The sequence below is a fragment of the Pseudonaja textilis genome, chromosome Z (genome assembly GCF_049901715.1).
Source record: "Pseudonaja textilis isolate UNSWEBS1 chromosome Z, rPseTex1.2, whole genome shotgun sequence".
Classification (NCBI taxonomy): Eukaryota; Metazoa; Chordata; class Lepidosauria; order Squamata; family Elapidae; genus Pseudonaja; species Pseudonaja textilis.
The window spans coordinates 132519242-132534096 of record NC_142008.1 but is presented as its reverse complement, the minus strand read 5'-3'; the positions used below and the strand labels follow the sequence as shown (position 1 = coordinate 132534096).

At 41.2% G+C, this 14855-nt stretch overlaps 1 protein-coding gene across 2 annotated transcripts; it reads right to left on the bottom strand.

The window, feature by feature from the left end:
* Positions 1-844: 844 nt before the first annotated feature.
* LOC113443679 (uncharacterized) lies at positions 845-9588 on the bottom strand. 2 transcript variants are annotated; one of them, XM_026712057.2, is made up of 3 exons: positions 9048-9588; positions 3788-6568; positions 845-2835 (listed from the first exon to the last, which is right to left on the bottom strand). In XM_026712057.2, the coding sequence occupies exons 2-3, from the start codon at positions 6538-6540 to the stop codon at positions 2676-2678; spliced, it is 2913 nt and encodes a 970-aa protein (XP_026567842.1). In that variant the 5' UTR covers positions 6541-6568; positions 9048-9588; the 3' UTR covers positions 845-2675. The 2 variants fall into 2 exon arrangements, with proteins under 2 accessions (XP_026567842.1, XP_026567843.1); XM_026712058.2 differs by having other exon boundaries at positions 9139-9579.
* Positions 9589-14855: the final 5267 nt, after the last annotated feature.

Genomic DNA, 14855 nt, shown 5'->3' with positions numbered 1-14855 from the left:
AGTTCAGAATTTTGAATTTGTGACAAACAATGATCTCATTGTATTATTATGAATATAAATTTACTTTTGAGGATATTTAATTTAGTAGCTGGTACAATAAAGCAGTGGCCCCCAACCTTTTTTGTGCCATGGCCCGGTACCGGCATCACAAAATGATCCGCGGCCCGGTACCGACATCAGCATGCATGACAAGGCAAGGCGAGCCGAGCGACCGGCCAGCCAGCCGTCCCCCACTTCTCCCCGCCACCTTCAACTCCTCCTTTGTACCTTTTTTTGTGCTTTCTTAATCTCCTCCGTCATCGGGACGGCTCTTCGTTCAAAGCCGCCCCCCCACCCGATGAAACTAAGGCGCGAGGATTCCTTCAGGACCCAAACGCTGCTTTCCAACCGGAAAAGCTCACCCGGAAGCACTTTCTCGTCGAAACAAGATGGCAGCGCCCAGCAAACCGGCGGCCCAGTAGAAAATGATCCACGGACCAGTACCAGTCCGGAGCCTGGTGGTTGGGGACCCCTGCAATAAAGTGTATAATGGGCCAGAGAACATACGGTTGTAGCTGATTAGTTGAAGAGTGCTGGCTTGTGCATGAGGCAATCTACACTATGATTGGTTGCTCTGGGTGTAAAGGGGAGTTCCCTTTTTTCCCACCTTTTTTCTTCTGTGTGTTCTGGATGCTGTTTTGATTTACCTCATGATGCTCCTGTGTTCCTGACTATCTTGTCTGCTGAAAATATAAATGTTAAATATATCTATTTATATAAAACTACAACTTCATGTCTATATCTCTGAGTTCCTTTGGACACCTGCTGCTCAATTTGCTGACTGACTTTTAAAAAGAAACTTCCATTCTTATTCATGAAAAGAGTAATCTTTTGTATTTTATTCGCTCAATGTATTTTTTGTCAGAGTTGGGACCATAATTATGCATCTTACAAATCATCCTATATATGTATATACAAAGTATTATTTATTCTAGACAGCCAGGCTTAGAAAATACAGCATCCAACCTCAGCACTACCTATCAAGTTATTGTCTTTAAATTATTTTTAAAAAATAATGCTAAAATACACTGCTCAAAAAAATAAAGGGAACACAAAAATAAGACATCCTAGATCTGAATGAATGAAATATTCTTATTAAATACTTTGTTCATTACATAGTTGAATGTGCTGACAACAAAATCACACAAAAATTATCAATGGAAATCAAATTTAGCAACCCATGGAGGTCTGGATTTGGAGTTACACTCAAAATTAAAGTGGAAAAAAACACTACAGGCTGATCCAACTTTGATATAATGTCCTTAAAACAAGTCAAAATGAGGCTCAGTAGTGTGTGTGGCCTCCATGTGCCTGTATGACCTCCCTACAATGCCTGGGCATGCTCCTGATGAGGTGGCAGATGGTCTCCTGAAGGATCTCCTCCCACACCTGAACTAAAGCATCCCCCAACTCCTGGACAGTCTGTGATGCAACGTGGCGTTGATGGATGGAGTGAGACATGATGTCCCAGATGTGCTCAATTGGATTCAGGTCTGGAGAACGGGCGGGCCAGTCCATAGCATCAATGCCTTCATCTTGCAGGAACTGCTGACACACTCCAGCTACATGAGGTCTAGCATTGTTGTGTATTAGGAGGAACCCAGGGCCAACCGCACCAGCATATGGTCTCACAAGGGGTCTGAGGACCTCATTTCAGTACCTAATGGCAGTCAGGCTACCTCTGGCAAGCACATGGAGGGCTGTGTGGCCCCCTAAAGAAATGCCACCTCACACCATTACTGATCCACTGCCAAACCGGTCATGCTGGAGGATGTTGTAGGCAGCAGAATGTTCTCCACGGTGTCTCCACACCCTGTCACGTCTGTCATGTGCTCAGTGTGGACCTGCTTTCATCTGTGAAGAGCACAGGGCGCCAGTGGCGAATTTGCCAATCTTGGTGTTCTCTGGCAAATGCCAAACGTCCTGCACGGTGTTGGCTGTAAGCATAAGCCCCATCTGTGGCCGTCGGGCCCTCATACCACCCTCGTGGAGTCTGTTTCTGACCGTTTGAGCAGCCACATGCACATTTGTGGCCCTCTGGAGGTCATTTTGCAGGGCTCTGGCAGTGATCCACCTGTCCCTCCTTGCACAAAGGCGGAGGTAGCGATCCTGATACTGGGTTGTTGCCCTCCTACGGCCTCCTCCACATCTCCTGATGTACTGGCCTGTCTCCTGGTAGCGCCTCCATGCTCTGGACACTATGCTGACAGACACAGCAAACCTTCTTGCCACAGCTCACATTGATGTGCCATCCTGGATGAGCTGTACTACCTGAGGAACTTGTGTGGGCTGTAGACTCCGTCTCATGCTACCACTAGAGTGAAAGCACCGCCGACATTCAAAAGTGACCAAACCATCAGTCAGAAAGCATAAGAACTGAGAAGTGGTCTGTGGTCACCACCTGCAGAACCACTCCTTTATTGGGGATATCTTGCTAACTGCCTCTGCTTTCCACCTGTTGTCTATTCCATTTGTGCAACAGCTTGTGAAATTGATTGTCAATCAGTGTCGTTACCTAAGTGGACAGTTTGATTTCACAGAAGTGTGACTGACTTGGAGTTACATTGTGTTGTTTAAGTGTTCCCTTTATTTTTTTGAGCAGTGTATAATCATAGCCATGTTCTTCCTGGTTTTAGTTACTCAGTTACAGTGAACAGTGCGACATTTTCTTGTCTCTCAAAGCATAAGGCCCCACACAATTTGGTCCAAAATACATGTTCATCCTCAGGATCTTCAGGCCAAGTAAGGTAGCTCTCTTGTTTAATTAGTTTCCTTAGGCGATGATAAGGAGACAACCTAGAAAATAACCAAAGGATTGAAATTTTTTATTTCCCCCTATTTCAGACACAAGAACAGACATAAAGTAGTGTGTAAGGAAATGACAATCTGGACCACCCCCAAGCTAACTGTGGAGGAGACTTCTAAACTTAGCAGGAAATCAACTGCTCTCTTCTATTGTTCTTCAGCAACTGATAGTGAGTGGGATGCCATCTTGAATAGATACTGTAGACCAGTATTTCTCAAACTGCAACTTTAAAACATTTGGACTTCAGCTCCCAGAATACCCCAGCCAGAATGCTGGCTAGGGTATTCTGGGAATTGAAGTCCACATTTCTTAAGTTGCAGCATTTGAGAAACGCCACATAAATTTTCTTCCACCACCCCCCACCCCCACAAATAGACATATTTACCTCTCTTCTAAAATCATCTCCGAACTGGTTATTATCACCCTCGGATCAGGTGGAACCAAAAAAAACCTCTATAAATTAATGATCACCTGGGTACAGATTTTCGTTGTCATCCTCAATCACTTCCAATCACTTGGTGACTGCAAGTTCTAGTGTAGTCTCTCAAGTAAACGCTTTTCTGTTGTACTTGGGCTGTTAACTCCCAGGATTCTTGGGTACAAATCTGAGGAGTGCCAGGTGGAGAATCTGAGCTACGAGAAAATCTCTGCCTAGTTTCTCTGCAATATCCTCTTTCCATCTATAATCAGAACAATGAGGATTGACCAGAAACCATCCCGAATAATCCAACTCCCTGCCCAAGGCAGGAATCATATAGACCTCTTTTTCCATTATGGAAAAAGTTATCTCCTACTCATTCTTCCTTATTCCAACCTTCTGCATCCTGATTATATTCCTCATTTCACAAATCTTTTCTTCCCACTAAAATTTAAGTAGATGAAACCCCTGCTTTATCAATCTTTTTAAGACCTCCTTCATGAGGATCAAATGTTCCCACTCACCTGTAGTTCGGGATTTCTTCCTTAAAGACCACCACCAAAGGGTCATATCCATGATAGTAGATATTGGAACAGGCAAGTTGAATTTCTAAAGAACACCATTCATCCTCCAAGTAATTTCTGCTTACCAGACACAAGGTCTTACGGCTTCTGCTTATTCCATTCTGCACATTATCTATATAGTATTGTCCAGGGGCAAAATCTCTAGGCCCAAAACATAACCGGAAGCAAGGTTCATATTGTTTTTCCAGCTTTTCCAGGATATTATCAATCACCCATTTGTAGTCATGACTACAGCAGGAAATGTAAGCATCATATTGGTAGTCCCGTCCTTTGGGGCACAGTTGTTTGTAGCCCCATCCTCTGAGGAGATAAAAAGCATATCGGAAAGTCCAGCCGAACTTGGCATAGATCAAAGATGGAAGCAGGAACAGGAGGACAGTAACTGTGGTGGCAATAAATAAATACATTTCCCAGTTCTCAAAGCAGAAGGATAAGTCTTCATCAGCAAAAGGACGATTAGTCAATCCAGGACCAAAGCAATAATAGCTATCCAGCAAGGCCACTTGAACATTTGGCACAGATATTGACCAGTTTTGGAACCATGCATTCTCACAAGAGCATATCAGTGGATTTTCAGAAACATCCAAATACTTTAGAGAGGAAAGTCGACCAAATGTTTCTTGACTGAAGTTCTTCAAATCATTGTTGCTTAGGTCCAGCTCTTCCAAAGAGGTCAAACCAGAAAAGATTTCTTCGGGTAGATCCGGGATGGCACTATCTTCTAACCAGAGATTATGTAGGTTAGTTAATCCTTGAAAAAAATGTGAACAGAGTTCCCAAGAGCCACGTTTCCCTGGCTGGATTTCAGAGAGGTCTAGGGATTCGAGATTGGTAAGATTGATAAATGAAAGGTGGGAGAGCACACTGCTAGGATTTCCTTTCAAAGACAGAAACTTTAGATTCTCCAGCCCTTGAAAAAATTTATCTGAAGAGTGGATTGGTAATTTAGGTGTCTGAAAACTAATATCCAGTTTCACAAGGGAGCGGAGATCCTGAAAAGGGCTTGGAGTATCATATTTGTTGTAAGTAAAGAGATGGTTATAACTGAGATCTAATGTTATCAGCTGCTTCAGGGGTTTAAAGACTGACTTAGAAAACTTATATATGAAATTTTGATCCAAGGCAAGATATTTTAGAGAACCGAGATTCCGAAAAGCAGAGCTCTGAACAGTCAAAATTCTGTTTCCTGAAAGCAAGAGAGTCTTCATATGCACCAGGCGTGAAAAGGCATAATCCTTGATTCGTGTAATGCTGTTAAAACTCAAATCTAAAAACTCCATCTTACGAGCGTAGGTGAAAGTGTTGCGGGTTACAGCTGTGATCTGGCAGGAATGAAGAATAAGTGTCCGCAATGCTGCCATGCCAAAAAAAGATTGTGTTTGTAGATTAGTCAGGCGGTTCTTTGATAAGTCCAAATAGCTTAAATTCTTCAAAGCAGCAAAAGCAAATTCATCTAATTTATTAATGTCATTTCTACTCAGGATCAGGGTTTGCAATGGTAACCCCTTCCCCCAGGTATTAGAACTGAGTTTCAATATCTTGCACTTATCCATAGAAAGATACTTTAAGTTCTGAAATGTTTCAAATGTTTTATTTTCCAGGTACCTAAACTGAGAGGTAGACAGAGTCAACCAGGTGAGGTTAGTGCAAGAACCCAACTGTCTCAACTGCGTATTTCTAAACTTGGAACGTTTGATGTCCAAAGAAATTAAGGATGGAAGACTTCGGAAGACAGAGCAAGCTACTGATACATTTGTGCTTAATGATGGATGCATACTGGATAAATGCAACATAGTCAGGTTAGGAAGGGATATGTTGATAAGCTCAGAGACCTTTAGAGAGTTCGAATCTAAAGACAGCTCTGTCAAAGCAGGTGTGGCTTGAAAGGGTCCAGCTTTCAGTTCTGACATGTTATTAATACTTAGGTCCAGTTGTTGCAAGCTAGGAAAGGAACAATTGGACAAGTCCAGACTGTGAATGACATTTCTATTCAAACTGAGATTCCTCAGGAAGGGGAAAGTGAGCAAGGAAGGACCAACACATGGGGCAGAGATGCTATTGTTACCGAGATCCAGAATGGCAAGCTGGGACAAGTTTTTTACACCTATAGCAATCTCTTGAAAACTAGAGAGTTTATTGGTGGAAAGAATAAGTTCCCGAAGAGCAAACTGGAACATGAATGAACTTGGATGCACTGTAGCAATTTTGTTATTGTTCAAATGCAATACACAGAGACATTTCAAGTTAGCTAGCAAAGCAGGGCCTATAACAGTCAGTTGGTTCCAACTCAAATCTAGAACTTCAAGGCCTTCCAGACTTTGAAAGGTGTTGGGTTCAATGTGTGATATGTTGTTATGATCCAGATAAAGATTTAGTAAAGCAGGAAGATGGGAAAAAGTGGTAGAATTCAGCATTTCAACTAAGTTGTGGGAGGCATTGAGCCAATAAGTCACATTTGGCAGAGAAGCAATGGCAGAATTCAGGTTAACGATGGCATGGCCAGCACAAATGGCGAGGCCAGGTCTGTTAGGGGAAAGGACACAATTCTTGAAACCAAAACAATCCACATTCCATTGTATCCATGTGAAGAGGACTAGCAGTGAACAAAGTTTCAAGGGAATCTGGTTCAAAGCAGGCATAATGATAAAAGCATTTGGCATATGTGCTGGCTTTAGGTTTACTGTGGGCTTCATCAGTGATCATGAAACAACTTCATAGGTCCTGAAACAAGAACATAAAATACTTCTGTTAATTAAAAAGAAAGTGGAGAATAGACATGCTGGTGCATAAGCAGTGACCTGAATTCAGCCATTTTATATATAACCTTTATTAGATACGGGAGTTTAACTCCTACTTACTTCCAGATGATTGTTATTCTAACTGAATAACAGAATAACAGAATTGGAAGGTAACCATGAAGATCTTTTATTCCAACCTTTCTGCTTGCCCCTCACACGTGGGGCTGTGGTCATGTATACACTCTAGCCCACCACTTACACAGCCCGGTTGCGAATAGCCATGGCCCAGTAGTAGGCCACGGCCCGCAGTTTGGGACCCCCGGTCTAATCCAACCCTCAATTCAGGCAGGAAACCCTATACCATTTCAGACAAACGGTTGTCCATTCTTCTTAAAAAACAGCTGGATCCATATTGAGTGGGACTTAAAACTAAGTCAAATTAATGCTAATAAAGTCAAAACTAAGTCAAAGCTAATGAAATCACAGTCAAAATCTCACTGATTTCAATGGCTGCACAGGTAGGTCTCAATCTGAGTGCAACAGTGTCCTGAAATGGCAGATATGTACCATTCATACAGACGTTATAGTCACCTGGGAAATAATTTAGACTTTTGCTACATTTCAAAACATGTCACTTTCTGACCAGATATTATTTGCTTAAGTGAATAGTTCCTGATGTTTGTTGTCTCGTTATTAGAGATTGTAAGGATTAGAGCTTTAACAGATGACATCCATGCCAACCTCTGAAGAAGATGAACTGATGGAAACTTGCATTGTAGAACTACCAGAGTGCATACTGGAAGTGGAAAAGAGTTAGATAAAGATACAGCAAATATGATTCATTCTAGCCTAAGGGTCTAATATGAGATTTTAGAACAGATAGCTTCTTTAGAGTCTTAGCTCTTTCTATATTGTACAGGTAGACCTCGACCTAACAAGAGTTCATTTAGTGACTGGTCAAATTACTACAGCGCTGAAAGAAGTGACCTATGACCATTTTTCATACATACTGAACAGTTTTTTACTTTGCTAAGAGATAATATAAATGGAATCAGAATTTAAGGATTAGAATTAATCAGTACCATTAATAATAATTGCACCCATAAATACATATGGCTTAAGAAGGAATAGGGACTATATAGATGCCCTTCCCCAAGCAGTATAGTTTCTGGGAAAGACAAATTTATGTAAGTTGCTTAATTTGAAAGAAAATAACTTTGTGGCTTTATTTCTTCTCTGGAGAAAGATAAATATGGAATAAAGACTTAAGGAATAAATAAATTATCATTAAAACTAGCTTAAATGGCAGTTTCATTCTCGGCCTCTGCTTAAATGATGTATTTTTCTAATATCTCTACTTGTTACAGCCATCTGATCATCAAAGCTATTATGGCTAGGTTAGTACAGGTAGTCCTCAACTTATGACCACAACTGAGCCCAAAATGTTTGTTGCTAGGCAAGGCAGATGTTAAGTGAATTGTGCTTCAGTTTATGACCTTTTTGCCATCACTGTTAAACAAATCACTGCAGTAATTAAATAAACCATGTGGTCATTAAGCGAATCCAGCTTCCTCTACTGACTTTGATTGTTGGAACTGGCTGGAAAGGTTACAAATGGTGATCATATGACCCTGGGACAGGTCATAAATACTGTCATAAATACATGCCAGTTTGCCAAGTGCCTGAATTTGAATCATAGGACGATGGATATGCTACCATGGGTTGTAAGAGTAAAAACGATCATAACTTGTAACTTTGAACAGTCACTAAACAAACAGTAAGTCAAGGACAAATCACTGAAAATCTATGTTTTAAATTTAAGATAATACCTACAATTAGTAGGTATTATTAGAATGACTATGGCAAAAGAAAGCAAAGATACCATCAATAATAATAGGCACCTTGGGTGAAATCCCAAATCATCTGAAGCATCACTAGCATTGTCAAAATCACTATCAACCAATTACAAAAGGCAGTTTTACTTGGAACACTTTACATTCTGCAAATTTTAACACCCTCATATAGCATCTGCTTATCCTAGGTTCTTTGGAAAGATTTGATTGGTAGATAAAAATTCCAAATCCAGTCTAAACATCTGAATGACTATGTAACCAATCATAATAATAAAGAGCAACAACAACAAAATCCCCGCAACATCAACCAAAGCAAAAACCAGAAGCAGGAACCACAATGGTGAGAAGCACAATATGAAATATCGTTCAGCTAAAAAAAAACAGAAAAAAAATAAAGTTCTAAAAACATTTCAATGGGTTTCAAAATAACTGAACGCATAAACAGGGCTACTGCTTGGCTGAAAGGACCATACAATAACATAGGCGGCCTGCAAGTCTCTTTGGGGACAGCAATCAATATATAACCAAATAACCATTCTTTTTAAGGGCATTTGCAACACTTCTCTGTTATACAAGGCATTGCTTTGGAGAACGTAGAACCTCCCTCACCTTAGCAGGGCAAATGTTGGTTGATGAGCATGAGTAGAACTCAACTACATTCAGGGCAATGTAGTTGAGTGAATTCAGAAGAGTCACATACCAGAGACCGACATAAGTCCTGTAGTTGGTGTCTTCAGTCAACCCAGAATGGCCTGCAGATTGTTGGTTAATAATCCCATAGATTTCAGAAATCACAGGCTGGTAAGGATTCTCTGACAGCAATTGTCCCAGGACCCAAAAATCCTGTCTTTCCAGTAATGGCTGTACAAACTACCATGCAGGGTTTAAAACAAAAAAACTTTGCTTTAGCCTCCCTATTTCCTCCTCCTTACCAACTGAACCTGCGTAACACCAAACTTCAGGTCTAAGCCAGGCTCTGCAAAATGATTGGCAATCTGGACCTGTCTGTCCTTAGACCCGGATCTTCTTTGGTCTTTTTTGTAGTAGCAGTGAAACACTTTCCTCTCTCGTCTTCTGTATTCACTCTGTCATTCAGAGTGAAGTTCTCCTTTAGAAATAGTTTCAGTTGACTGGCTTGGAAAGTGAAACTACAAACACGCACACACAAAAACCCCTTCTGTTGATCAGAGGAGAGAGAAGGAAATGGCACATACTTTTTTTTTCTTATGGTCGGGAATAACCCTGAGTTGTTTTGTTTTTATTCCTCCTTTAGTTCCTCCCAGATAATCCGAGTTACTGATTATTTGGTGATTAAAGCAAAGCTGCACATCTTAGTAGAATAGCCAATAAAAAGTTGAAGCCCTGCAAGAGAGTAAGGTGCTTATATTCATGTGGGGAAAGGGCAGTCTGTAAGCATGGAATTTCAGATAGAAGAGAGACAGACAGACAGACAGACAGGGAGACAGAGACAGGCAGAGATTGGGGCATAGAGATAAGGAGGTTTTCAACAGAACAAAGGTTGGCACTAAGAAGAAAAAAGAATAAGAAATAAATGAACAAGACAGGAAAAGATATTAAAAAGAAAGAAAAAATGTATAAAGAAGTGGCTTTTCGTCTTTCTAAGAGCAGTTATAAATGCGTTCGTACTTTCTCTCTGAAATTGCATGATAATTTCTTCCTTTCCATAATTTACCCTAATAATCAAATCCATAAATCACTTGGGTTTTCCCCCCTTTGTTTAGCAAAAAGTCCAGAAGGAGTTTCCAGTTATTAATAAATTCAGAAATCAAATTTTCTCTAATTTTGCCCTCTCTTAGTGCCGTTATTTTCACTGACCATTTCTCTATTGTGAATATTTCAAAACCTTCCTCTTTTTGTGCATACAGTGATCTCACGGCAGAGATCATTTATAAAAAAGTAATCTTCCATGTCTCTTTTCTAAACTGTCTGTCCATTAATCCCAACAAGAAGAGTTCTGATTTTATTAAAATTCTTTGTATTGTTATATGTATTTGAATCCCAAATTTCCTGGCATTTTTTTTATAAATCCTGTTAAGCATGGGGTTTCTCTCAATGTTGCCACTCAAACTCTCAAGAATATACTACAGTTTTTTTTCTTTTCATGTCAAATGCTCCAATTTTTCCAACTTACGTGGCTCTTTAAGTTTTTTACAGTGTGCGCTTTTTAAAAAAAACCAACTGCAACCAGGGATAATCTTATTTTTTTTTTTTTTGAGTTCTCCGTCTCCAATGGTACTTTGTTCCTATTTTTGATCTTTTAAGAATTCTTTCTCACGGTAAGCCATTCAATTTGCTGCTATTCTGTCGGGTTAAATGTGATCTTGCTAGAGTTTCTAAAAGTGAATATTCTGAGCAGATTAATGGCATTAATTTTGTGTTTTTATAAATAAACTAAAAAATAGAATGGCATGGTTTATATGCAAACTATCAGACTGATCATAATGTAAGTAGCTATGAAAGATGAGCAGCTGTACAAATATGATAAATGAATAAACTTTATTACATTAACGTTATGTTTGTTCTGCATCAGAGCCTACCACTTTATTTCTTTATACTGTTGGAAGATAAGAGACCAAATGATACACATACGCTCAGCAAGATCATCTCTGATTCATTGACAAACTTCAAATAAAAGATACTTCTTTTATCCTCTTTCTGCTTGCCTTTGACATTCTGGCTGCAGCTGATTAAATGCATCTCTCTAGGAATCAGCCAACCTCAGCAAACAAACAAGCATAAAAGAGAATTCCTCTCAAGATAAGGGATCTCAAGACTGAACACTGAATTTTAAGATCCCTCTTAAACTTCCACATCAAAGAAGAGTTTATACGTCTAAGGTCACACACATCCAGGATGAGGAATGGATCTTCTCCTGGACTTCACATGTCCTCAAGGGTGGTGTACACATTTAAGGTACTGTACATCAAAGTTCAATATTCCATGATCAAAGCTCTTTGTTCCTATACAGGTGAAACTTGAAAAATTAGAATATCGTGCAAAAGTTCATTTATTTCAGTAATGCAACTTAAAAGATGAAACTAATAATATATGAGATACATGCAAAGCAAGATAGTTCAAACCATGATTTGTCATAATTGTGATGATTATGGATTACAGCTCATGAAAACCCCAAATCCACAATCTCAGAAAATTAGAATATTACATGCAATCAATAAAATAAGGATTGTACATAGAACAATATTGGACCTCTGAAAAGTATAAGCATGCATATGTATTCAGTACTTGGATTGGGCCCCTTTTGCAGCAATTACTGCCTCAATGCAGTGTGGCATGGAAGCTGTCAGCCTGTGGCACTGCTGAGGTGTTATGGAAGACCAGGATGCTTCAATAACGCCCTTCAGCTCTTCTGCATTGTTCGGTCTCATGTCTCTCATCTTTCTCTTGACAATGCCCCATAGATTCTCTATGGGGTTCAGGTCAGGGGAGTTTGCTGGCCAATCAAGCACAGTAATCCCATGGTCATTGATGCTTTTAGCAGTGTGGGTAGGTGCCAAGTCCTGCTGGAAAATGAAGTCAGCATCCCCATAAAGCTCATCTGTGGAAGGAAGCATGAAGTGCTCCAAAATCTCCTGGTAGATGGCTGCATTGACCCTGGACTTAATGAAGCACAGTGGACCAACACCAGCAGATAACATGGCTCCCCAAATCAACACAGACTGTGGAAACTTCACACTGGACTTCAAGCATCTTGCAGTGTGTGCCTCTCCATTCTTCCTCCAGACTCTGGGTCCTTGGTTTCCAAATGAGATGCAAAAGTTGCTCTCATCAGAAAAGAGGACTTTGGACCACTGAGCAACAGACCAGTTCTGTTTTTCTTTAGCCCAGGTAAGACGCTTCTGACATTGTTTGTTGTTCAGGAGCGGCTTGATAAGAGGAATACGACATTTGTAGCCCATGTCCAGGCTCCGTCTGTGTGTGGTGGCTCTTGATGCACTGACTCCAGCCTCAGTCCACTCCTTGTGAAGGTCCCCAACACTTTTGAATGGCCTTTTCCTGACAATCCTCTCCAGGCTGCGGTCATCCCTGCTGCTTGTGCACCTTTTTCTTCCACACTTTTCCCTTCCACAGCACTTTGGGAACATCCAACTTCTTCTGCAATTACCTTTTGAGGCCTTCCCTCCTTAGAGAGGGTGTCAATGATGGTTTTCTGCACAACTTTCAGGTCAGCAGTCTTTCCCATGATTGTGATTCCTACTGAACCAGACTGAGAGACTATTTAAAGGCTCAGGAACCCTGTGCAGGCGTTATGGCTTAATTAGCTGATTAGAGTGGGACACTTTGAGCCTAGAATATTGAACCTTTTCACAATATTCTAATTTTCTGAGATTGTGGATTTGGGAAGCCCTCTGGAAGCCAGAAACAGGCCCATTTCGCAGCTTCCAGTTTTTCTGGGAGGACCGTTTTTCGCCATCCCAAGGGTCCGGAGGCCTCCCCCAGGCCTCTAGGAGGGCGTAAACAGCCTCCCCCAGGCTCTGGAGGCCCTCCGGAAGCTGGAAAAAGGCTCATTTCTGGATGTCCGGAAGGCCCGTTTCCCCCCCTCCCACAGCCTCTGCATGGATCCCGGACTTACCTCCATAGAGCATGGACCACGTGGAGACCCCTGGAAGGGGTGGGTAGGGAGGGCTGAGCCAGCCCGTCAGTTGAAATACTGGTTCGGTGAACTAGATGTAACTTTAACCTCCGGTTCGTCCGAACTGATCTGAACCAGTAGAATCCCACCCCTGTTAAGTTGGTAACAGAGTTTTAAGTGAATCTGGCTTCCCCATTAAGCTTGCTGGTCAGAAAGTCACAAAAGGGGATCGTATGACCCCAGGACACGGCAACCATGATAAATATGAGTCAATTGTCAAGCATCTGAATTTTGATCACATGACCATGGGGATGTTGCAAAAGTTGTAAGTGTGGAAAATGGTCATAAGTCGTTTTTTCAGTGCCACTGTACCTTTGAACAATCACTAAATGAACTGTTGTAAGTCAAGAATTAACTGTACTACCCTCCTTAGCTTCCTAATCTTGTAGTCTACCTTCAAAACTGAATTATGTATTCATTTTTGCTGTCGAATAAATTTAACCTTATTTAAATTTAAAATAAATAAAACTTCAAGCAAGCATTCTATGCTCATTTGCCTGGCCATGGAATAGACTGGGTTTTTTTTTTCCTAATAATACTTTTATTTCTAGCATTGATAGGTATGCTTTGTGGAGAATTGATGGCAATCTGTTGGTTTTTTAGAATGTGCTTGGTGTATGTGTAGGAGAGACAAAAGAAAAAATGGTGTGCATAAAAATGTAGTCCAGTTCAGGGGTCTCCGACCTTGGCAACTTTAAGATTTGTGGATTTCAACTCCCAGAATTCTGGGAGAGGAATTCAACAGCTGGCTGAGGAATTCTGCGAGTTGAAGTCCACAAATCTTAAAGTTGCCAAGGTTGGAGACCCTTGGTCTTGTTGCAGAAAAGATAGTCCTTAACAAACAAACATCTGTTTAGTAACCACTTTAAGTTCTAACAGCACTGAGAAAAGTGCCCCATTGAGGGCTGTTGCCCTAACAACCATTGCAAGTATGGTAGCTACTTCCCAGTTAACCAGACATCTCAGAAGTGGTTTGGTTTTGCAAGACCATTGGATTTTTGCTCATACAAAGTCATGCACAAGCATGACAAATTCCCTCGGTTCCTCAATTGAGAGGAAGTGTGTGCAATGGTGTCCAGATTGATTTTCCACTGGGGAAAAGCCACAGTTTGAAAATCGGCCTCAGGGTGCAAACCAAGACAATTTCTCAGTTTGAAGGAGGAATATGATCAATCTTGTTTGGCCTTTAAATTAGTACTGGAGGCAGGGAAGGGAACTGTGGAAAAGCAATAGAACTGGAAAGTTATTCCCTCAGCAGATTTGATGAAACTGGTGTGTTCCATTCACACAACATGCTTAACTTGACTGAAAAGCAGTGGTGGGATTAAAAAAAATTCATTACCAGTTCTGTGTGTGTGGCTTGGGGATGTGTGGCTTGGGGGACATGGCAGGGGAAGGTTACTGCAAAATTCCCTTTCCCTCCCCACCCCACTAACCTGCTTTCCAGCTCTGCTCTCCTGTGCAGGGCAACCAAAGAAGACCCAACAATTGGGACTCAATGTGTTATATATGACCAAATATGGCCAAAGAGTGGAGTCAGCTAATAGACTTCGTTCCTTGGCCCAGCCGCTGGTGGGAAAAACAAAGTCCCGTCAGTGGCTAAAGCTTTGGACAGCACCGGCTATAAAAGCTGGCGCCTTTTTTGAACTGGCTTCAAATAAAGTCTGCTTCCCAGTCCTGCTGTGTCCTGCCTCTCCTTTCCCGTGCGGACCCATCTAACACTGGCGATGAAGGTGGGATCCTGA